The following is a 24690-nucleotide window of genomic DNA, read 5'->3' as shown; positions in this document are numbered from 1 at the left end:
GAACCTTAAAGCAAGACTGCTTATATGATTACCTACCTCCCCAGAACATTCTACTGCACTGCCAGGCTTTATTCACTTTATTGTGCTACTTGACAGATATTTTGCCAAGCAATTAATGGATGTTAATAATCATTTTTTAAATCACAATAAAGTACATTCAAAAATAATTGCATAACTTAGTTCATTCTAATACTCAGCAGAGATATGACAGAAATCAAAAGTTTGGGAAGAGGTAGGTACACTGAGGAATGGGAAGGATGTCGCAGAGGGCGGGGGACGCGCACGGTGGCTCACGCCTCTAATCCCAGCACTTTGGGAGACTGAGGCGGGTGGATCACAAGGTCAGGAGTTCAAGACCAGCCTGGCCAAGATGGCGAAACCCTATCTCTACTAAAAATACAAAAATTAGCCAGGCGCGGTGGCAGGCGCCTGTAATCCCAGCTACTCGGGAGGCTGAGGCAGAGAATTGCTTGAACCCAGGAGGCGGAGGTTGCAGTGAGCCAAGATCACGCCACTGCACTCCAGCCTGGCGACAGAGCAGACTCCATCTCAAAAAAAAAGAAAAGATCTGGGTGGGGGGTGGGGAAGAGTCACAGGAGGATGGATGTCACCCGAGGGGAGGGGTACAATTATATGGAAAAGAGGTACAGAAAGGGATTCGGAGCATCCCAAAGATAAAATTTACCAGTTTCCAAATTTAGCCTATGGTCAGAAAAGAGGAAGAGACTTTCTTCAATGTTTCTATACCACATGGCACATGTCTGCTCCCAGAGCTCAGACACATGCTATTAATAGAACAGCTCATCTGCAATGTAGATTAAGTGGGATTTGAAAAAGATGAGCTACCCTGGGAACCTAACCTCCATTCATAACATGTTCCCAAAGAAACACTTTCTTGGAGATATAAAAAAAGAAAAATGCCTTGCAAACACTTTTTAGAATACAGCATGCTCCTAGCATCCGCAGAACTAAAGAATACTCACAGAGCAAAATTTAAAATGCAGAAGAGATAAAGGGAGAAAGAAACCAAAATTACCACTTGCAATAAAGAAGTGGTTGTCATTAAATCATTGTGTCTTGGTGATACCCTACAGCAATGTGCCAAGCATTTTTTTTTTTTGAGACGAGTACATATGTATTCTTTTACTTATTTATTTTTTTGAGACAGAGTATCACTCTGTCTACCAGGCTGGAGTGCAATGGCTTGATCTCGGCTCACTGCAACCTCCGCCTCCCAGGTTCAAGTGATTCTCCTGCCTCAACCTCCAGAGTAGCTGGGATTACAGGCGCATGCCACCATACCAGGTTAATTTTTGTACTAAAAATTAAAATTACTAAGGCCAGGCACGGTGGCTCACACCTATAATCCCAGCACTTTGGGAGGCCGAGGCAGGTAGATCACCTGAGACCAGGAGTTCAAGACCGGCCTGGCCAACATGGTGAAACCCCGTCTCTACTAAAAATACAAAAACGTTAGCTGGGCATGGTGGCGGACACCTGTAATCCCAGCTACTCGGGAGACTGAGGCATGAGAATCGCTTGAGCCCCGGAGGCAGAAGTTGCAGTGAGCCGAGATCACGTCACTGCACTCCAGCCTGGGCAACTGAGCGAGACTCTGTCTCTAAATCAATCAATCCATCAGTCAATCAATCCATCAATCAATCAATCAAAAAGTAGAGACAGGGTTTCATCATGTTGGCCAGGCTGGTCTCAAACCCCTGACCTCAAGTGATCTGCCTGCCTCAGCCTCCCAAAGTGCTAGGATTACAGGCTTGAGTCACCATGCCCACCTGCAATGTGTCAACCTTTAATATCTTTGACAATTTGGATAAGAATCTCCTGTCCTCCAGAGATTTGGATATACCTCCAACCCAAAGATTCTGTGTGTGTTTCTACTCTAGTTAAAGTTGAGGATATACTATTTATGCTAGCCACAATTTTGTAGCTCTCTACATTCACTGATATGTAATATTCATACATGGTTATAGGGTACATATAGATCTCTACTTTTTTTCAGCTTGCGTTAGGAAAAGATGGTAGGCTTTTGAATATGCTTTCTCAATCTACACACACACCCAGGAGTCTGTCATATGCTCCATCCAGGAGTCATCCTCTCCAACACTGTAGAGTCTCTGCTCCATAGCAAGCTATACTTCAGTACATCGCAATGATGTCCCACGATCACCTAAAGTGACTGCATCCAGAAACAAATTCATCTTCCCACCTACTTTCATCTCTCCCAACTCCACCATACTCGTTCTTCCTTCTCCCATCCAGATCCCCAACCCAACTCAATTAGTAGCTTCTAAATCCTAATCTTTCTCCTCTTCTCCATCCCTAGTACCACTGCCGCAGTTCCATGGTTCATTTCTTATCTCCACTATTATAATCTCTCTGGTCTCCCGGCTTCCAGTCTCACTTCTTTCCCATAGTTTCTGTGTAGTTCTTAACCTCTAGATCCAGAGTCAAAAACTCAAATGTATATGGATTCTAAGCAGGGGATATAATTGAGTGATGCAGGCCAGCTATAGAAAAATAAATGTCAATTAACACTGGATCCCAGGTGAAATGCAGGAGGGTGGTCTGTGGCAAATCCAAGAGCACGTGGCCTATTCAAATAAGACAGATCTTATTCAGACACAGTGGATTGCTGCCAGCCATGTGAGAACATGAGCCTAGTACTGTAAAAATTACTCTGTTTCAAGAGAAGCCAGGAATTTAGATTTATGTGTACAAACTCCCAATTCGTAAGAGTTAGCAAACAAATCAAATTTTAAAAACCACATTGCTAATACTGAAAGCCAAACCAAACAAATCTATGGGCCAGGTATGACATGCAGGGCTGCCATTTTGCAAACTGTGCACAAGTTTAGTGGTTCTCCAACTTTAGAATACAAAATCATGCAGGCAGCTTATTAATGCAGGTTCCCAGGGCCTGCACTCAAAGGATTCTGTTTCAATAGGTCCATTGGGACTCCTGTATCTACATTTTTTGCAAGCTTTCCCAGTGGCCTTGAGGCAAGTGATTCTAATGCTACTTTAATCTGTGAGAAAGGGAATCTACAGGATTAAGGGGAATGAGAAGCTCGGGAAAATGGAAACTGTTTCTAATGCATTGAAAATACTTTTACGTTTTTCAATGTGCTGCACATTTCAGTTCAATAGTGCGGAGATGGTTATAATTAGCATTAAAATATACAGTGGTCTAAAAAAAATCATAAACATTTTGTTTATTTAAAAAAATTATTTTAAAAGTACTATTTATTTTTGGCATGTAAAACATTTTAAAAGAAGAAAGGAGTTGGCTGCGGTAACCCTGTATTAACTCTTGTAAAAGCAATCATTGCCCATTAATTGTCTGCTTCCTTAATTCAAATTTCCTGCTGATATATTTTCTTAAAACAAGAAATACCTATGCCACAAACTTCTTTTTTCTTTTAATTTTTATTTTTTAGAGTTGAGATCTCACTATGTAGCCCAGGCTGGAATGCAGTGGCATGATCATAGCTCACTGCAGCCTCAAAACTCGGTTTTGGCCAGGCACAGTGGCTCACGCCTGTAATCCCAGCACTTTGGGAGGCTGAGGCGGGCGGATCACGAGGTCAGTTCAAGACCAGCCTGACCAACATGGTGAAACCCTGTCTCGACTAAAAATACAAAAATTAGCCAGGCATAGTGGCATGTGCCTGTAATCCCAGCTACTCAAGAGGCTGAGGCAGGAGAATTGCTTGTACCTGGGAGGCGGAGGTTGTAGTGAACCAAGATCGCACCACTGCACTCCAGCCTGGGCAACAGAGCAAGACTCCACCTCAAAAAAAAAACAAAACAAAAAAACAAAACAAAACAAAAAAACCTCTGTTTTGAACTCTGAATGCATTCTTCCCTTGGAGTAAGTACGTGGAGGGGGAGGAAGAGAAGTTCCCAGTGACTCAGTTCCTAGTCTATTTTAATCCAAATTATTAATCTTTCCTGTCCCTAAATCTGAATCATTCATATGGAACTTACCAAATACTGAGGTAATATACAGCTGTTTTCCTTATAATATTGTAAATTCCTTGATAACAAGTACCTGTATCTCATGACCTATATCTTTTAGCACTAAACATATTAGGAAACTGAACTATACTACAATACATATCAAATACAGGAATAATGTTCATGGGAAAATGTGCTCCACACTACTAAGCAAAAATGGAGGACAGACCAGTAGCAGAGTAAAAGCTCCTATCAGCCCCAACCTTTTTGGCAAAAAAATCATATGGTAGGGCAAGTAAGAGAGATGCTTCAGAAGTAGATTGTTCCCAGCACCATCACATTTATGAGGGTCACTGAGAAAGAAATAAATAAAGAGTACTCTGATGTGACTGGGTCTCAAATTCCCAAGGCAACATCAGTAGCAAGGGGGAGAAAAAGGCCAGGCAGTATTTTGGCTCAACATACCAGGGGAGCCCCTGCCCAAGGGCCTTTCATATGGCCAGGTATTTATAACTCAGGAAGTTCCTGTCTTCTTCATTTGTAGTTATTGCTCTTCATGTTTCAAAGGCTCAAAAGGGATTTTACCAGGATCACAAATCCCTCATGAGAAAGTAGTCTACCAAAAGATGATTCACGTCCTAAAGACCTATATCTTTTTAAAATAATTTTGTAACCCCACAAGGAACCTGAAAATTTTCCCAGCCTATACCTTGTGAAATAATGTCCTCTTTCTACAGCTACAAACCTCTGCATAAAAAAAGCCAGGCATGGTGACATATGCCTGTAGTCCTAGCTACTCAGGAGGCTAAGGTGGGGGGATCCCTTGAGCCCAACAGTCCGAGGCAGCAGTAAGCCATGATCACAACATTGCATTCCAGCCTGATGACAGAGCAAGACCCTGTCTCAAAACAGAAAAGAAAAGAAAAGGAAGGAGGGAGTCTCTTAACAAAAATCCCACTTATTTAAGTGAATTATCTTAAGTAGGGGACTTGAGTTCAAATCATAGCCCTAAGACTACTTTGCCACAGTTGTAAGCAATGTATCTCTTCTCATTTTGTCATAGGGGATTGATATATGCAAACGGAAAAAAAAAATTCATGATAACACTTGATTGAGGACAACTTTATCTAGTGAGGATAACTTTACCTAGTTTTGTATGTCATAAATCTTGCAGCTTCTCTTGGAATATTCCAGGGACTACAAGACTGTAATTCAGCCTAGACACAACACATTCAGTTTGACAGCAGCAGCCTTGTAATCTAAGCTACCTGACCTTTAGAGTAGGATCTATTTGTGGAGGAAAAAAACAACAACAACAAGATCTTTAGAATTAGAGGCACAGATCTACAGAATAGTAGGCTGGGAGCAAGGGCCAATTAAGTTGCTGTAAAACAGTAAGTTATCAAAGTGCACACTATTTACAGTACATGTTTAATTCTGCAAGTTCAAAGCTGTAAAATTAAAGCATGCCAAAAGGTATCAGAATTAATAAATATCTTTATATTTATACCACAAACAGGCCAATTACCAGAAAGTTTGGACATAAGATTTTAGACTTCATATTTCCAACTGTAAAATGTCTAAAGTAAGATATGATTGTAAGCTTTGATCACATCAATCTCCTGCTCAAATACTCTACATGGGTTACAGAATGAACTCCAAATTGTTTATGGTGAGCACTGAATGCTTATATAATCAAGCTGCAGTCTCTCCATCCAGACTGACCTCCACCACTCTCATACATACATCTGGGCCTCACTAGACTAACTCATATTTTTCCTCAAACATGCCCTAACTTCCTAGCCCCCTTGCAGTTATGCGTTGTCATGGACTGAATGTCTGTTTCCCCCTAAAATGTATACCTTGAAACTGAACCCCCACCCCATGTGATGGTAGTAGGAGGTGAGGTCTCTGGGAGGTAATAAGGATTAGATGAGGTCATGAAGGTAGAACCTTCATGAATGGGATCAGTGACTCTGTGAAAGTCACAAGAGAGCTTGCTTTCACTCTCCATTCTCCACCATGTGAGGATACCACAAGAAGTCAGCAGTTTGCAACCCAGAAGAGGGCCCTTACCAGAACTCCATCAAGCTGGTACCCGGATCTTGGACTTCCAGTCTCCACAACTGTGTGTAATAAATTTCTGTTGTTCATATGCCACCTAGTCTATGGGACTTTGCTATAGCAGCCTGTGCTGACTGAGATATGCATATTTTTCTCACTACAGACAATGCCCTTTCTCCGTTCTATCACAATAACTGTTTTTAAAAAAAAATCTCTGTACTTTAAGACTCTCTTCTATTGCCTATCTTTCCATGAAGTCATCCCTAATACTTCATTTGGAATTAACACGATTTGTGCTCCCATAGCACTTTTTCCTTCTACAGTAGCACTTATCACATTCCACCCAGCACCACAGGTTTGTATACATCAGATTCTCCAACTCTATGTTTCTAGTGGGTAGGAGTTCTTTATTTTAACCCTGATAATGCTTACCGCAGCACTGAGGTGAGCTTCTCCAAAACATTTATTAAATTAGATTAAGTATTGAACATGAAGAATTTCAGAGGTAGAATATTACCAACTGAGGAGCTTGCCCAAATCATCAGTAAGAAAACTAACCATATATAGATACAAATTAGATGTTTGTGGACAATTCCCAGCCAATTTCTCAAGCTCTATTATTTCTCAACTAATGTAATCCAACAAAAAGGAAATGTGTTAAAATACATTTATTAGACTCCTAATAGGATCTGCGATAGGAGAAAAATAAAACATATTTATGTAAAAAATAGAAAATTACAGCTCATTTCTAGATTTTAAATATAGCCTGTTACTTCTAAGACGAAGACAGAATGCTATCATAAAATATCATGTATTTTGGAATCAGAATCAATTAACCTCTCTGAGACTCATTTCCCATATTTGTTAAATGTGCGAAATAACTATGCCTACCATACATGTTTATAATAAAAAATTAAGATGGTGATGTAAAGCTCCTAGAACAACACCTGAAATACTGTAGGTGCTCACTAAACGTTAGTTCCCTCTTTCTATCCCACTTCTGAGTTGGTGAAAAATATTTCCTAGGATTACCTACATTCAGTCATAAAACAAGTTCACTCACAACCTTCTCTCTAAGATCTTAATATTTTAAAATCAATGACACTTAAAACAAATATGTGCCTTTACATAACTCTAAACTTGCATACATGATAATCCCACTATTAAGAATGACTTGCCTTGGCTGGTCTGAAGGTAGTAAGTTATCTCGAATGATTGTTCACAGTCAGTTACAGATCCAACTCCTTGTTCTACTCTTTCCCCTCTTCTCACTACTGCACTCAACTAGTCTTTAGAAAAAAAACAAAACAAAAAACAAACAAAAAAAAACTTGCCTTTTAATCTTACAAAGCTGTTCTTCATTCCTAAGACCCAAATCAAATGTTACCTCTGTGAAGTCTTTCCTCTCCCTACCAAGCACAGTATGCGGCATTCCCAAGAGCGTTCTCCTCATGCCTATTTATTACAGAATTTACTACTTTATATGTATCTGTCCTTTTCTCATTAGGCCATGAGCTCCTCAAGAGTAAGACCTGTATATAGTTATGTTTATACCCTCAGCATGATGCCCCCATACATAACAAGGATTTGATGTGTCTGGAATGAACACTATAACATACATTTATAATAAGGACAACTGTTAATATGGCCATGCATGCTGCAGAAATGAACTGGCTCTCTATGGGAAATTGAAGGAGAATGAAATGATCATGTCACCTTCAAGCAGGCAATAAAGGGTTTAAGAGTTATATAAAGAACTAGAAAGAAAGTACTTAGGATTCACTGAGAACAGAAAAAAGAAGAGGTTATTTCAGGCATATGAGACAATACACCTAACGGCTTCAACTTGTAAAAGGGGAGCAAATTAAAAAAGGAAGAAGATACAATTAGGTGCCTAATAGTAGCCCTAAATGTAAAAATACAGTGGGACCTGATGAGTTGAATGAGAAGGAGTCACTGACTTTCACTGGTCAAATAGGGAAGTTAACCTTCATTCAACTGGACCAGAAATCATAAAGGTCAGCCAGTGACTAACAATAGAATAATACAGTCTGGTGATAAGTGAAGCAAGTAAACCTTAGCTTGAAAAGGTAAACCTGATAAATAGTGTGTGTGTGTCCATGTGTGTCTGTGTAAGTGTATGTATGTGTGTTGAGAGCATCAAGTTAATTTTTATTTTTCCTGTAAAAAGGAAAAATATTTAAAACACCACTATAAAGTATTTGAGATGTTATGCAGTTTTTAGTAGAACTGCAACACAGTCAGGAGATGCCTCTCAGCAAACAATGACAAAGTATCAAACTTAGATGTCAAAGTAGATAGAAAAGTTTGGCATCATCTGCATCTGCATCTGCATCCAGGTGGTATTTGAAGAGGCATATGATTGCCTGCAATTGTATGTGGAGAAGAACAGATAACAGTGAGCAGTTTTGAGATGGAAGGCAAACAAAGCTGGCACTTTAGCAGTCAGCAAATCAAGAGGCAGAAGTTGTCAGAGAAGACTGTACCATAGAATCTAAAATTCAGGCCAGGTGCATGGCTCAGGCCTGTAATCACTTTGGGAGGCTGAGACAGGTGGATCGCTTGAACCCAGGGGTTCAAGACCAGCCTGGGCAACATGGCAAAACCCCATCTCTATGAAAAATACAAAAATTAGCTGAGCATGATGGCATGTGCCTGTAGTCCCAGCTACTCGGGAGGCTGAGGTGGGAGGATCGCTTGAGCCAGGGAGGTCGAGGCTGCAGTGAACCGTGATTGCGCCACTGTACTCTAGCCTGGGCAGCAGAGGGAGACCCTGTCTCAAAATGATATACAAATAAATAAAATTCATATAGATGATGAGTTAAAAGTCACCAGCATCAAAAGTTGTTGAAGTATCAAAGAATCCACAGATGGAAAAATAGCCTTTTAAACTCACTAGGATGAAAATGAATATTTTCCTTAGATGTCAGAAATGAGGTAAGTGATAAAAGGTATAGTTGACAACTAAAAAGTTCACAACAGTGCAGTCCACCAGATTTCCAGTAGCAGAAAAGAAGAAAATGCAAATAAAATTGGCGGGAGTCAATGAAACAAACCATGCTTCCATGAAGACAGGGATTAGCTGACCCTGTCTGAATAGAGAGGAAAGGAGAGAATGGAAAGTAAAGAACAGCTGAGGAGCCACAGAAATTTTTCACACTAAATATACAAAAAGTTTTTCACACTAAATATACAAAATGTTATAGGGTCTAAAGCAGAGTTTCTTAACCTTGACATTTTAGACTGAATAATTCTTTGTGCTGGAGAGAATGTCCTATGATTGTAGGATAGAGAACAGCAACCCAGGCCTCTATTCACTAGATGCCAGTGTAGCACCCTCCCCCAGTTGTGAGAACCAAAAATGTCTCCAGACATTACCAAATGTTCCCTGGGAGGTAAAATTAGCCCCCACTGAAAATCACTGGTCTAAAGAAAAAGAACAACACACTTTTTGGGACACGGGAATGCTATATCCTTCCTTACATATTTATCCGTAACACAAAGCCCTTTGGGTTAGATGGAGTGAAAAACAAAAGAACATCAACAACCAGGACTATATTTGGAGAAAATATGATTTGTAAAAATTGATAAAAAGTATTTGAAAACCAGAAATTTACGAAGATTCTTAGTCTGCTTAATTATCAGCTTTCCCAGTTATGTCTCTATCATTATGAGAGCTTAAGATATCCTTCACTTTCTAGTTTCATGCTGTATTGTACACAGTTGTATGAACAGAACCAATATGGAAATATTAGCTCATTAACATTGGTAATCAAGCCAGGTGCAGTGGATCATTCCTATAATCCAAGTGAGAGGCTGAGTTGAGGCAGGAGGATCACTTGAGGCCAGGAGTTCCAGACCAGCCTGAGCAACACAGCAAAATGCTGTCTCTACCAAAAAAAAAAAAAAAAAAAAAAAATTAGTGGGGCATGGTGGCACATGCCTGTAGTACCAGCTACTTGGGATGCTAAGGGAGGAGGATAACCTGAACCCAGGAGTTTGAGTTTGCAGTGAGCTATGATCATGCCACTGCATTCCAGTCTGGGCAACAGAGCAAGACGTCATCTCTTAAAAAAAAAAAGAAAAAAAGTTTAAGATTAGTAATTATAAGAAATAGGCCAATTTCAGGCTCCAGACACATACTGGTATATTCGTAATCTATTTTACCCGTCACATTTTTAAAAATTAAGGGCTTTTTCTTTGGGGAAGGATGATAGATCAAACTAAGGGGACTGGAACTCAAACTACATTATGCACTTCCATATTGTTTGGCACTTAACGCCCATAGTTTAGGGCTCTATTACTCGTCACAAGTCAACACAAAAATAGTTTGTCACAACACTTTCTGCAAACTAATTAAAAAGACAGCACTTGGCTGAATATACCACACTTTTATAGCAGCCAATCTTTAGGCAAAGCACACACAGGAAGCAGCAGGAGAGGGTAGGTGGTTCTTGGCACTCCCCTAAACAAGAAACAATGCATATCGTGTACTTGTGTAACAGGAGATAGCATTAATTTTTCCAAAGCACTTTTACTTCATGCAAAAGATCACAAACAGAAAGGAAGTGGGCAATAGAGGAGAGAGAGAAGCTAAAAGATGAAGTAGGCAGTATAACTTGCAATGTAACCTCTTCAGAAGCTAGTCTCTGCAAGGCTGACATACAAACAACAAGAAAATCATATGCAATATGCAACAGTAGTAAAGTACACAGGCCTTCTGCTGGCCATGCAATTAGTTAATAAAGGCCAGACTGCTAGACAGGTATTTTTTTTTTCCCCCAGTGGTGGGCTATCACAGGCTGCTATTTTTAAGAACTGTGTTCAAGTAGACTTAAAATCCACAGCCATATCACTTTTGTCCTCATGGCTTTTTCTTAGTGGTCACATTTCTGATCCGTTACTTCATGGCAGTGATTCAAAGAATTTTTTTTTTTTGACAATGGCACCAAAATAAATGGCCCCTGAACTCTGTCTTCTAAATTACACATAAGCAGAGTGCAAATCTAGGCTAGGTCCCACCATCACCAGTCTAGAGAACCACTAGGTCTTCAGTTCAATTTAGAGCTACCTTGAGGTTCTGAGGCAGTATAGAAAATCGTGGTGTAAAACATACATTTTACAGTCACATTGGTCTTGAATTCTATTTTATTTTTTAAAATATTTTATTTTATTTTTTTGAGACAGAGTCTCGCTCTGTTGCCCAGGCTGAGGTGCAGTGGTGGATCTCGGCTCACTGCAACCTCTGCCTCCCAGGATCAAGCAATTCTTCTGCCTCGGCCTCCCAAGTAGCTGGGATTACAGGTGCATGCCACCATGCCTGGCTAATTTTTGTATTTTCAGTAGAGGCAGGGTTCCACCATATTGGCCAGGCTGGTCTTGAACTCCTGACCTCTGGTGATCCACCCGCCTCGGCCTCCCAAAGTGCTGGGATTACAGGAGTGAGCCACCACACCCCGCCCCACATTGCTCTTCAATTCTAAATTCACCTTTGCATATCCTCGGGCCAGTTACTCATCTGCTTGGAGACGTTTTCTTCACCTATAAAATGATTGCTGTGAGGATGAAATTAGTTAAAGCTGATCAAGGAGGCAATCTGCCATGAATCCCTGAGCATCCCCTGCCCATTCTTGCTGGCTATGCCAAGACTAAAAGGCACTGACAGCATTTTACTGGGGCCATTTCCCATGGCTGTGTTTGTAGCAAACAACCTTGAGGATAAGGCGATATCTCCCCACCCCAAAGATCAAGCTGACTTCTTAATGCTATAAAAGTAGCAAACCCCCAAGCTCAGAGTTCCTCTCCTGCAATGCCACTGACTCTGTTTCTGGCCATCACACTGGTCTACCCACGATGGGACTTATGGTCATAGTGAACCAGCATGTCATGCTGACATTCTGGCTACTGCTTTTGCAATGAATAATAAACTGTCTTTTGTCCTTTGGATCTTCTGCCATCACCCATGAAACAGTAACAGGTAGGTAAGTAGGGGAAAATCCCAGACCTTGCACAGTTCTTAACAAATACATGCAAAGCACTTAGAACAAAAACTGGTACCTATGATATTGTGTACTATTGAGAATCACCTCTGGGAAGGCTTGCATACTGTACTTGGTCACTGAACCAAAGCAACCTCCCAAGAATCAGGATGACGCAGAGGAAGCCAGCACTCCCTAGGGCTCAGACCATTACCTTCTGTACAATTCATAGTTAAAAAGAAATGTTGATGTGGCCTTCACTAGACTAGGCTAACCTAGACTCCAGAAACAGGACAATAAAGTTAACTGGGATATTCACTCTTTAGCATTCAGCCTAATTCCAACTTTTTGTCCAACTGGAATCCAGAGGTCTTGTATTTATGTTAGGGTAGACGTATTGCAGCTTTCAATAAACTTTGACTCCCAGTATGCCAGAGCTAAATGGAACTTTGTAGATCATCTATTTCGATTTCCTTATTTTACAGAATACACTGACACCCAGAGAGAAGAAAAATAAAAGACTTGTCCAGAGTCACATTTTTAAAAAGTAGTCGGCTTATCTCTGTATGACCTTTTTTTAAAATTTTTATTTTCTTTTAGAACCAGGGTCTCACTCTGTCACCCAGGCTGGAATGCAGTGGTACGATCACAGCTCACTGCAGCCTCAACTTCCTGGGCTCAAGCAATCCTCCTGCCTTGGCCTCCCAAAGTGCTAGGATTATAGGCATCAACCACTGCACCCAGCCCAACCTTTTTAAATAACCAGAAACAAACTCCTAAAAAACATTTAATAGGATCAAATATCCTATTTAGCTTATTTCAACTCTGTATAGCATATTAAATATGTTTAGATTCCATAAAATACAATGTAAGCATCTTGAAAAACATGAAGTGGTGGTGCTAAGATCAAAATGAAGTTTTGACTAGTTCATAACTACATGGTGATGAATGAGGATAGGAAATGCTTTAAAATAAATCTCTGTCGCGTTCAGTAATTGATTTAACATCCAATGGCCATCCTTCTGCCTGTTATCTCCGTGGTCAGACAATAGGATACACCATTGATAATAGTCACAGAAATCAGTAAAAACAACCAAAAATAAGATGCCCTTCAGAGTTATAAACATTCAAGTAGTAACATTATTTAAGGAGGAGAGAGGAGGTTGAAAGTAGGGATTTGTAACATATCTTGATCTACAATTAGCTATAACAGAACCCATAGGAAGAATGTGAAAAATTGGGCCCAGAGCCCTACACAATTCCTACTGTAAAGTGCAACTAATACCTCAGTTCCATTTTATACAGAGATAATGGCCATTTAAAATCTAGTATTTTGTCCCAGACCAACTCAGCTTATATTAAAATGTAGGATTTTGCTCTCATGGGAACTTACAAGACCATCTGAATGCAGTTTGATGAAGCAAGTATAGGCTGTAATGAAGAAGCCTAAGAATTTGAGATAAGAGAATACAGGGAAGCCCTACTTTCGTAAAACAAACACGTGAAAATCTAAACTGCCAGCATGGATAAAATCCAGGCCATTTTTGAATCATAAACTTATTCTTCCCTGTAACAGCTTGTTTAAAGACCATTAGTGCCAGGTGTTGTGGCTCATACCTGTAACTCCAGCACTTTGGGAGGCCGAGGCAGGCATATCACTTAAGGCCAGGAGTTTGGGACCAGCCTGGCCAAAATGGCAAAACCCTGTCTCTACTAAAAACACACAAAAAGTTAGCCAGGTGGGGTGACGTACACCTGTGATCCCAGCTACTCGGGAGGCTGAGGCAGGAGAATCTTTTGAACCCAAGAAGCGGAGGTTGCAGTGAGCCGAAATCATGCCACTGCGCTTCAGCCTGGGCGACAGAGCGAGACTCTGTCTCAAAAAAAAAAAAAAAAAAAAAAGACCATTAGCTAGTCAACCAAAGTGGGGGTGGGGAGGTAGAGAATGTAAATTAATGCAATGTCAATGAAAAACAAACTGAGGGCACCCTAAGAAGTTTATTTTCACTCACAAATACTTTATGTACACACTGACTCTTGTGAAAAACGTTGATTTTGTAATGTGAGGTACTAGACTGCAGAGCATATTATCAGAGGAAATGCTTCTGCCAAATTTGTTTTAACCCATCTTAACTTTCTATATGTTCTGCCCTGTATCGTGAGCAATGAAAGTAGAAATAAGCATGGTACAAACTTCAAAAAACAATGCAGCCAGGCGCGGTAGCTCATGCCTGTAATCTCAGCACTTTGGGAGGCCCAGGATGGCGGATCACTTGAGGTCAGGAGTTTGAGACTAGCCTGGGAAACATTGTGAAACCCCATCTCTACTAAAAATACAAAAATTAGCTAGGCGTGGTGGTGCATGCTTGTAATCCCAGGTACTCTGGAGGCTGAGGCAGGAGAATCGCTTGAACCCGGGAGGTGGCGGTTGCAGCGAGCAGAGATCAGGCCACTGCACTCCAGCCTGGGTGACAGAGTGAGACTCCATCTAAAAAAAAAAAAAAAAAAAAATGCAGCCTAGATAATGCGTAACCATATGAAACTCTGTGAAACAATTATGTCAAGAAAATTGCTGAAAGGAGTGCAGAAAGGGAGGAGCCTTAAGTTGGGGAAGATAATGAACATACTGAACTATAACCTAGGCCCTCAAGGGCACAGCCATCTACATTTGAAGATTTCAATAATTCAAAAGCAAAAGTAATCAGGTGTAGGATATTACATAGATATACATCTTACATTCTTTTCTCAGAACCAATGACAAATAAGAAATCCCTACTCGAAATGAAGTTTCACTCTTGTTGCCCATGCTAGAGTGCAATGGTGCAATCTTGGCTCACTGCAACCTCTGCCTTCTGGGTTCAAGCGATTCTTCTGCCTCAGCCTCCCGAGTAGCTGGGATTACAGGCGTCTCCCACCATGCACGGCTAATTTTTGTATTTTTAGTAGAGATGGGGTTTCACCATGTTGGCCAGGCTGGTCTCAAATTTATGACCTCAGGTGATCCACCCACCTCAGCCTCCCAAAGTCCTGGGACTACAGGCGTGAGCCACCATGCCCGGACTCCTTGCTGAATTTCTTATCAGGTATGAGACTAAAATCCATCTGGCTTTAAATGTATTAGCTAGCCCATATGGTGCCTCTGTGTGAATCAGAAAATGCAGCCCCAGGAAGACATAGTCTCGTAACTGGCACATGATTTGGTAAGTGGTGTGACCTCTGTGGTGTCACACCCTTGGTCAGGGCCCACCCATACATACTGACCTGGTCTCTGTTATACATATACATTATTAAAGCTCACAATGCAAGTGTACAGCCTATACAAGGTCTTGCTATCTACATATAGAATCTTTGTAAACAGTTTTGGCCAGCACAATAGACTACTAAGCATTTAAGACTTTATCAGTGATTGATTTCAGAGCACATAAAACACCACCTCCATAGTTTTCCCTCCCCTGGACCAAACAAAAGAAGAAAATGCCAGTTGTCTGGCTCCAACAATTATCACTCATCTATCTGTTTTGAGGAAAACTACCCAACTGACTGGGTTGGTAATGGTCAGTCTAGAAGTTGCAGAGTGGAGACAGATTACTAGCCTAAATCTACTTGAGTCTACAGCTAGTGAAATTATTTGCCTATTGCCTCTCAGCACAATAACAGCACTAAACTGCTGTCTGGAAAGTAGTAGTTACACAATTTCTTTAGTAAATCTGTGTGGAGTCTAGGCCATTTGCCCAAGTTGATTTCTCATATTTACCCACTCCACCCATCCCCAGCTCCATCACCTCATTAGTGTAGTCCGGTTTTCAATTGTAAGCCCACAAACATCTCAATAAGGATAACTTCTTTGTAAAGGTTTACTCACCCAATTATCCAGATTCAGCAACCTAGACTATATCAAAGGGGTTGAAAAACAAAGATAGACCAAACCGGCATTTGTTTTGAAATAAAACTAGAGCCAGTAACATAAACTTAGTTGTTGTGGTGGGGTGTGAATGTCAAAGAGTCATATGAACCCTTTATCTAGAGAAATGAAGAATAATTTTCCTTTGCCTAACTATCTACAGCATTTCTCTGAAAGGAAAATTCTTACACATAAACCCCACCCCACTTCACAAATTGCAAAATGAAGAATTAGTGATTGCCCAACCAGTGAGTAAAGCCAAAACTAATTTGTTCTATTTTTGATGGTACATAATAGCTGTTCCAAGGAGTCTACCCACCCTTGTATAGTCAACCTTTCCAGATACTTCTACAAAACTAAAGACAGAAGTGAACTTAATTTGGGCTGAGGCTTTATGAGAGCACTTTATGTGGAGTAACTCTGAATAAGATTTTACCAGTAATTTAAAGCTGTATTTGTTTAAGGAGTTCAGTGACATGTACATTAATTAGGTACACATTAGATCAAAAATCTAATTCTTTTAGGCAATTGGTAATATTTGATTATGGAATGAATGCTGGATGATACCAAAGAATATGTTAATTTTAATTTTTAAAGACGTGACAGTACGTAGGAGTAAAATGACAAGATATCTGAGATTTGCACTAAAATACTTTAGCAAGGGAAAAATAAAGGATGGATCAAGCAAATGTTGCAAAATGTAGATAACTTATATCTGGGCAATGGATAGATGGTGGTGGTTCATTGTACTATTCTACTTTTTAGCACGTTTGAAAATTTGTTTAAGTTTTGTAAAAAAGTCTCATTAACTGGCTCATATTATGAAGTTTAAAAGTTTATTTGTTTTACTTTTAATAAGAGACCAACAAATTAAGGTAGGTTAAAATTCCTCTTAATTTTGAGCAGATTTTTCTTTTTAAAACCTGGATGTCTATGATATCACAGAACAACAAATAGATTATTTGTTGTTAAATAGATTTTTTAAAAAGCATTGTACCCAAAATCTCTTCTCCCTTGGGTGAGTGCCAGAACTGCCAGGTGATTGAGTCAACAGCCATTTCGGAATAATTCCTTCCTAATGAAGTGTTGGATTCCTACCTAGGCCTGCCTTAATAGCCACCTAGAAGCTTCCACTCATTCACAGACCACACTGTATACAGCTGGTGGCCAATATGCTGGTGTGTATTTGTAGCAATGTAGCTTACTCTCCTTAAAGCAATACAGTAAAATCTTCAGTAAACCAAAGACTGTGTAAATGGTGATAAGTAAGAATTTTGTTTTCTACATTCTTTCATGAGAAAGGAACCAATACTTTTCCCTGCCAGGTAACCTGACACAAAGCCAGTTAAATACCGGAATTCCGTTGTCTGTTTAAGCTACAGCCAGAGTATATTATTTGGAAACAGACTCAGCCTGATGAGGAAAATAAGTTTTAAATCAGTATGAGTTAATTTCTTTCCATTACTGACATTCACAATAAATAGCTATGCGAAAATATATCTTAATCTTTCTTTAAATGCATCAGTTTTGAGCTGTATCCCACAATGCGTGTCTTCAACAACATGCCCACTTGGATATCAAGCTAATAACTATATTTTAAGTTACCTGGACATCATCATAGTTTTTCCTGTCTTGAGGGGAAAAAATATGTATCAAACACCCCAAATGCAGCAGAAGGAACTGGTCTCTTCTGCATGGTAGACTGGAGTTGGGTCTTCAACAATAACCCCTGTGGTGCTAGTGGTACCAAGTAACATTTAACCAGATGTGCTGATTTATATAAATTAGCATATATTATGTATGCTGTTATTTACAGTGTTCTTTGAGAGCAGGTTGGAAAAGAATATGCTTTCACTTCAGTAACATGTTGCTACTGCCAGAGCTTAATAATATCTAGGTGGATTACAATTAGAATTGTTCCAAAAAGGAACAAAAGAAGAAAAATTGAATAACTTTTTCACCTTCAGAGTCCCTGAAGCACAATGACTCAGTGCTATGGATAATTTCTACAATAGAGGAGGTAGCTTTTAAACTTATCTCTAAAGCAGTCCTCTTAACATTTCAGTGACTCAGTTTCTTTATTTGTACAAAGGCAGTAAGCTGCCTGACAAGGCATAATGTCACAGATATCAAATGGAAGTTTTGTTTAAAAAAATTTTAATGCCTCAAATTGACACAATGAAAGAAAAGGGTAGACTAGTTCTCCAAAAAATTATCATGGAAAAAAATTAGACTCACATCTTATACTCATTCAACAGAATGAAATCTTAGTAAAAGGATAGAATGCATATTCCTCCAAAGGGACAAATGGTATTGGGGAGAGAATAAGGAATCTTTCAACATATAACCATATTATGGTACTTTATACAATAATAACATTAGCGCTGTCAAAATGCAAGAAAGACATTAAACCATCCAACCATAATCATATTTGATTCAAGTAATATAAGGGGTTAATAAAAATGCTCTATATTTGTATAACAATATAGAATTTCCTAATGCTTTCTCATTCATTACTGTATTTTATCTAAAACACCTTGTGAAGCAAATCAGGCAGGCAGCATTATCTCCAACTGGCAGACATTAATCAAAGAGCTCAAACTTCTGGTGCTAAATGGCTCATCAGAAATCACAAGCAAATGAAAGATAGATGGGACACTGGAACCCAGGTCTTTTGGCTCTCCATTCCATATTCTTTTGCCAATAATATGAAGTCTCCTGCTAATAAGAGTAAAATGTTACTTGGCTCATCATTGTTGGTACTGTTTCCGTGCTTGGAAGTTTAGACTCTGACATCACAAGAATTCAAACAAGCTGGGGGTAGAAGAGTTCTCACAGCCCTGAAGAAGTTTACTGAGTTTCAAAATTGGAGAAAAGACAAAGAGGAATGTATGGATAGGTTCATCTGATGGAGTACATATACTTAAAAAAAAAAAGGCACATACAAATAAACATTTTTTTAAAAAGCCTCTTTTCACCAATTTACACTCTCAAACTATCTGGTATACAGGGGAAAACAATCCCCAGCTAATAATTATTTACTGAATAGTTTTGCACCCAAGCACCGGCCTGCCAGGTTTTCAAGAATAGACATAAAATGGGACTCATTCCCAGAGGCAGTTTAAAATATTTGCAGAGACAAGATCAGCATGTAACATTCAGACTCATGACAGTTATGAGTCCAAAAGAAGGAAAGCCCTCACTAAACTGAAGTAATCGGTGAAGATTTAATGGAAGAGCGAGAGAATACTGAGACATGAGGTGGGCTGTGAAAGGGGGTGAAAGTTATAAAAGAGAAAGGGGTGGACATTTCAGATTTGGTGGGGATGTTCAGGATGGGTGGTACTAAGGAGAGGCAATGGAGGTGGCAGAAGTAAACTGAGGTGCAGAGAAAAACACCTAGTAAATGGATGAGCTGGTAAATGAATGAATGGATAAGCTGCAACTGGAATCCAGGTCTCTAAATATCAAAAACTCTATTATGCTACTCTGCTCCTTCTAAATGGTCTTCCTGCCTCCATTCTAGCATGCTTTTCCAAGAAATTCTCCAAAGTACTTTTTTTTCTGAAACGCCAATCCGATCAGGTCATTCTCCACCTTAATCTCTTCAATGGGTTACCTCTACTTTCAGAAAGAAGTTGAAACTCTAACATGGCATACAAGATCCATCATGATCTGGACCCCGTCTCTTTTCTAGCAAGTCCACCATGTGTACCCTTTGTTTCAGCCATATTCATCTAAATGAACTTTCTTTATTGGATATGCTCCCTTATCTGTTTACCTTTGTATATGTTGTTTTTTCAACCTAGAATGCCTTTCCCTCACCTATTTTCTTCAGCCTTCAGCTGCAAATGTCACCTACTGCGATAAGCCTTTTCTTACTCAAGCATGCAATTCTACGTAGATGCCTCTCCATGACCACCCCCCACCATGCATATTCCTATAGCAACTTATCACACTGCTTTTTTTTTTTCCTTAAAGAGATGGGTTCTCTGTCACCAAGGCTGTAATACAGTGGTATAGTCATAGCTCACTGCAGCTTCAAACTCCTGAGCTCAAGCAATCCTCCTGCCTTAGCAGCCTGTGTAGCTGGGATTATAGGCACAAGCTACCACATCTGGCTCACACTGCATTTTAAGCATTAATTAACTTCCCTGTCTGTCTCAGTAGACTACAAGTATCTTTGTATCACCAACCCTTAGAATTATGCCTAGCACACAGTAGGTATTCAGTAAACCTGTATTGCATAAATGAAATCATTGTTGCTCATACCTTATCATTAAAAATCAAGACTGGGTGCAGTGGCTCAAGCCTGTAATCCTAGCACTTTGGGAGGTGGAGGGGGGCGGATCACTTGAGGTCAGGAATTCGAGACCAGCCTGGCCAATATGGTGAAACCCCGTCTCTACAAAAATACAAAAAAGATTAGCTGGGCATGGTGGTGCACACCTGTAATCCCAGCTGCTAGGGAGGCTGAGGCAGGAGAATCACTTGCACCCAGGAGGCAGAGGTTGCAGTGGGCCAAGATCACACCACTGCACTCCAGCCTGGACAACAGAGCGAGACTCCGTCTCAAAATAAATAAATAAATAAAACATAATTTATCCAGTTGTAAACAAATAACCAAATACTCAGGAAGTTACATAATAACCAGAAAAATTAACTAATTTGACTTCACTGTTTGAAGAACCAAAGGCTTCAGAAATTATGCAGAAACACAAAGTCAAAAATGCAAAAACATCAAATACTGTTAGGTCACTCTACACTACCGTGTGGTGTGTGGGGTGCAATGTTCTGCATCAACATTGGCCTCTCTTAATGGTTAAGTCACTGCCTTAAATAAGTGGGATTCAAGATGTAGTTCCTTCACAACACTTACAGAGCTTTCTCTTCTACTCAATTTAACAAAATGCATTCCATGGTTGACATCAAATTACAAATTAATCTAAGATTCATGCTGTTTGATGACATGTTGCAATCTGGGCCTAACCAAAATAGTTACATAAAATCCAAAACTCTACTACTAATGCATTATTCAAAATGTGATGAGTCCAAGACAGGAATGCCTTATTTTAAAAGAATCAAAACGAAAGGGTCATTATGAGGATGCTTATACGAAAAAAACTGAAGTGAATTTCATTAAATTTTTAAGTAATCTTAAATAGAAATCATTATAGTGTTGAAATGCCACTCTGAAAAATTTCTCACTAATACTCATTAAAAAGTTGAGGATATAAATGAAAGCAGTTGCTCTCTATAGAAAATATGCTTTCCAGGCTGACCAACATGGTGAAATCCCATCTCTACTAAAAATACAAAAATTAGCCGGGTGTGGTGGCATGTGCCTGTAATCCCAGCTACTCAGGAGGCTGAGGCAGGAGAATCACTTGAACCCGGGAGGCAGAGGTTGCAGTGAGCCAAGATCGCGTCACTGGACTCCAGCCATGGCAACAGAGCGAGACTTCGTCTCAAAAAAAAAAAAAAAAAAAAAAAAGAAAAGAAAATGTGCGTTCCATTTCTGTTTTTCCAGAATTCTGAGGAACTAAATGAAAACAACCAAACTACACAAGCCTTATACCTTATGAATCCACTGTACTAGAGCGACTGAATTAATTTTCCTCTAGCGGAAATTTTAATCTATGTAGACACTGAGTAGTTAACTTCTTTTTTTACCACCAGAAGAATTCGTTTCAATATCAATCACCTGTGTGGTCAATGCCATTTCCCCTTCTTCCCTACCCAGTAACTTAGAGTGGATGGAATCAACTATCCTTTCCTTTACTTTCTGTCTTTTGTAATGCCATAGTTCTTACTCTTCTATAGGTAATAGATGCCTTTGAAAAACTGATGAAAGCTGTGGGGCCCAGAAAAATAAATGTACCTATATACACTCAAATATTTTCATACAATTTCAGGAGTTTAAGAACCCCTATCCCCCAAGATCACCTACACAAATAATTTCTATCACCATATGGCTCTCTTTTATAATCCCATACCACAACTCCTTTACACTCATATACACACACAAATTAAGAACTAGTTCAGAGATTATTAACATAATACTCAAAATAAAAAAATTTCATCTAAGTAAAGTTTTATCTTACTAGCAAACTTCTAAGAATCCCAGATGAATTCTTTCCTGAAAAGCTTACTAAATCTTACTGTTTGGTCAACTTGCTTGCCTTAAAATGTGCCACAATGTCTTCCTAAATTTGTTTTTGTTAACTCTGACACATCTGCTTGTAAAATCACGTAAGGCTCAAAAGTTATGTTTGAGCAAAAAAAGAAAATTCGTGTTAATATTAACAAACTCTTGGATTCAAATACTTGTTCTACCGTATCAAGCTATGTTCAACACGGAACAGTGAAGTTAGCTAGGAACCGGAACAGTGAAGTTAGCTAGGAACTGAAAATGATACGATCTCATAACTATCTAGTTACCTTGTCAAAGCAAGTAAAACATAAAAGATGAAACAGGACAAATGGCTAAAGGGAAGAGAAGAATATAATCAAGGTGTTACTACTAACAGAGATAAGTGGTTTTTTTTTCTCGAAAGCATACTTCTCAAAAGTGGCAGATTCTTGCTAGATGTACCAAACCATTTGTGGAAACTATCAGTTAACTTTTTACTTAAATTTTTAATCACTGATTAAACCACAGTTTTGTACTGGATCCAAACCAAATGGCCAGATGCCATAAGAAACGGCTTTATTTATATGTCACCCTCTCCTTGTCTATTATAATCAAGTTGGTAGTTAAAGCTGAAATCTATACATTCAACATGTGGCTTGTGCTTCAGATCTGGACTAAGAATACAGCTATAAGGAGTATCTGCTGAATTTGTACAGGAAAACCCTTTCCCCTCACACCACCCAAATTAGAAAGTTTACAAAAAGCGGAACCCTTCTGATGAGTTGAGGAAACTCCAGTATTTCCCAATGCAATACCAGGCCTCATCGATTTCATTCCTCTGCACATTCAGTGGCAGGAAATGGACTGCTACCATCGGTTCACACTATCAGCACGGTGAGATTTGCACAGTTTGTACCTACTGCTTTTGAGCGTTCTTAATCAACTAAGTGGAAGTACTGTATGACTATGCCTATTACACACACTCGACAGTTGGTGGTACCTCACCCAGCCTCAAACTCCCACGCGCCCCCACCCTTCCAAAGAAACGTTTCTTGGGAGAGCACATGGAGAGAGGCAAGGAGGAGGAAAAAGGCACGTAGGCGCCTCTTCCTGAGATTTCTGGTAAAGTAGAAAGACTGGGAGCATAAATAGTGTTCTTGATTTGCGAAGCTGTAGGTGGGCTCCCAAGGACTTGGAATAAAAAGGAGGGAGGTTCCCCTGCCCCGGACCCTACGCGTTAGGAGGCAAAACAGCAACTGACAAGAGGTGGGAGGAGAATGGAATCGCGCAAAGGTTTGCGCCCACAAGTTAGACAAACAACAGCCCTACCCAGTACTCGGGGTGTCCCCAAGTTGGGGCTGGGCCTTTCTCCTTCCCGCACCGCCTCCCGGGCTGACAAGAGTGAGAAAGGGGTTAAGTAGAGAAGGGGGTGCTCTTCCGCCCCCACGCCGTCTCCGCGCCTCGGCGTGGCCACTCCTTTAGCGGCTCCCCGAGTTGCACAGCGAGGTCGCGGTCATCCTTGGGAGGGGGCCCCGGGTGCCCCCGTGTTCAATGGCAGGAGGATCCCGGGGCTCTCCCTGTCTCTAAGGGCCGGCGGGGGCTGCGGGAGCACTCACCAATTTGGGTTTGTTTTTCGTTTCCTCTTCATTGGCGGCCCGGTTCCCCGCGCTCCGCTTGTTGCTCCGGCCCCCACCGGGTTCCTCGCTGCCGCCTCCCGCTCCCGACGCCGCCGCCCCGGGCTGCTCCATCTTTCTCCGGCCCTGTCACCTGTGCCCTGTAACCCCACCTCTTCTCAACTGAGAAAGCACCTCGGGGCGCTCACACTGCCCCGCGCTGACTCGGCGGCACCTCTTCCTGAGGGAGAGTGTCTGCCCGGGAAGCTGCCGATTTCAGGCCCCCGGGACTCCAGGCTCCCAGGCACCCCCGACGCAACCACGCCGTTGCCACTACTCGGCGCTGGGGCAAGCCCTGCCCCTGAGCAGTTGCAATTACCACGGTCGCCGCCGCCCTCAGGGCGGTGTTTAGGGTGGAGGGAAAAGTAGGTGCCTATCTCTTTAAGAGGGCCTCAACACACGTGATTCTTCAAAGTGCCCGCATCGGCCGCCCGGGCGCGCAAAGCTGCTTCCTACTCCCGCAGCCGAGCCGGCCCCAGCTACTGAGCATGCCCGGCGCGGTGACTGGATCCTAACAGAGGACTTTCAGCTGCGGTTAGGCACTGATTTCACTTCCTAGTGGCCCAGCGAGAACAGGGAGGGAACTAGTCAAGAGAAAGGAAGGGTAGCCCATTTTAGAGATAGGGAAACTGAGGCCCGGGAAGATCCGCCTGTAAGTTTCACTGTCGGGTCAACCTGAGTATCAGCTTTCACTTCTGTGGGCCACAGCACCTTCCCTCCCTGAGGCCTCTCCGGGGGTGTGGTCCTGCTACAGTCTGTAGAAAGACTTGATTGGCAAGGGAACTGGCATCCTATAGGAAAACCACCCGGAGTGCTGATTAATTGCCTCGACAGACTGTGTGTGGGTCAGAGTGGAAAGAGTGAGTGCTTTCTGTTGCCGTGATTACGTTGTGACCGAAGAAATACAGTTGTTCCTTTATTCCCATGCTGCAGCAGGCGCCCACC

The 24690-nt window shown here is 40.9% G+C and overlaps 1 protein-coding gene across 5 annotated transcripts in view; it reads right to left on the bottom strand.

Annotated features, from left to right (window-relative positions):
- DIAPH2 (diaphanous related formin 2) overlaps positions 1–24233 on the bottom strand; it is a 908418-nt gene extending 884185 nt beyond the window's left edge. For 2 of the 5 annotated variants that reach the window (XM_054470847.2, XM_054470849.2), the window contains exon 1: positions 23689–24233. In XM_054470847.2, the coding sequence (XP_054326822.1) occupies positions 23689–23820 (132 nt within the window). In that variant the 5' untranslated portion in view covers positions 23821–24233. The remainder of the gene's footprint in view (positions 1–23688) is intronic. The other 3 variants (XM_054470850.2, XM_054470851.2, XM_054470848.2) reach the window with 2 other exon arrangements.
- Between the last annotated feature and the right edge of the window lie 457 nt (positions 24234–24690).

This window comes from Pongo pygmaeus, chromosome X (assembly GCF_028885625.2).
Source record: "Pongo pygmaeus isolate AG05252 chromosome X, NHGRI_mPonPyg2-v2.0_pri, whole genome shotgun sequence".
Classification (NCBI taxonomy): Eukaryota; Metazoa; Chordata; class Mammalia; order Primates; family Hominidae; genus Pongo; species Pongo pygmaeus.
The sequence above is the reverse complement of the archived record's forward strand: the minus strand, read 5'-3'. Positions and strand labels throughout refer to the sequence as shown.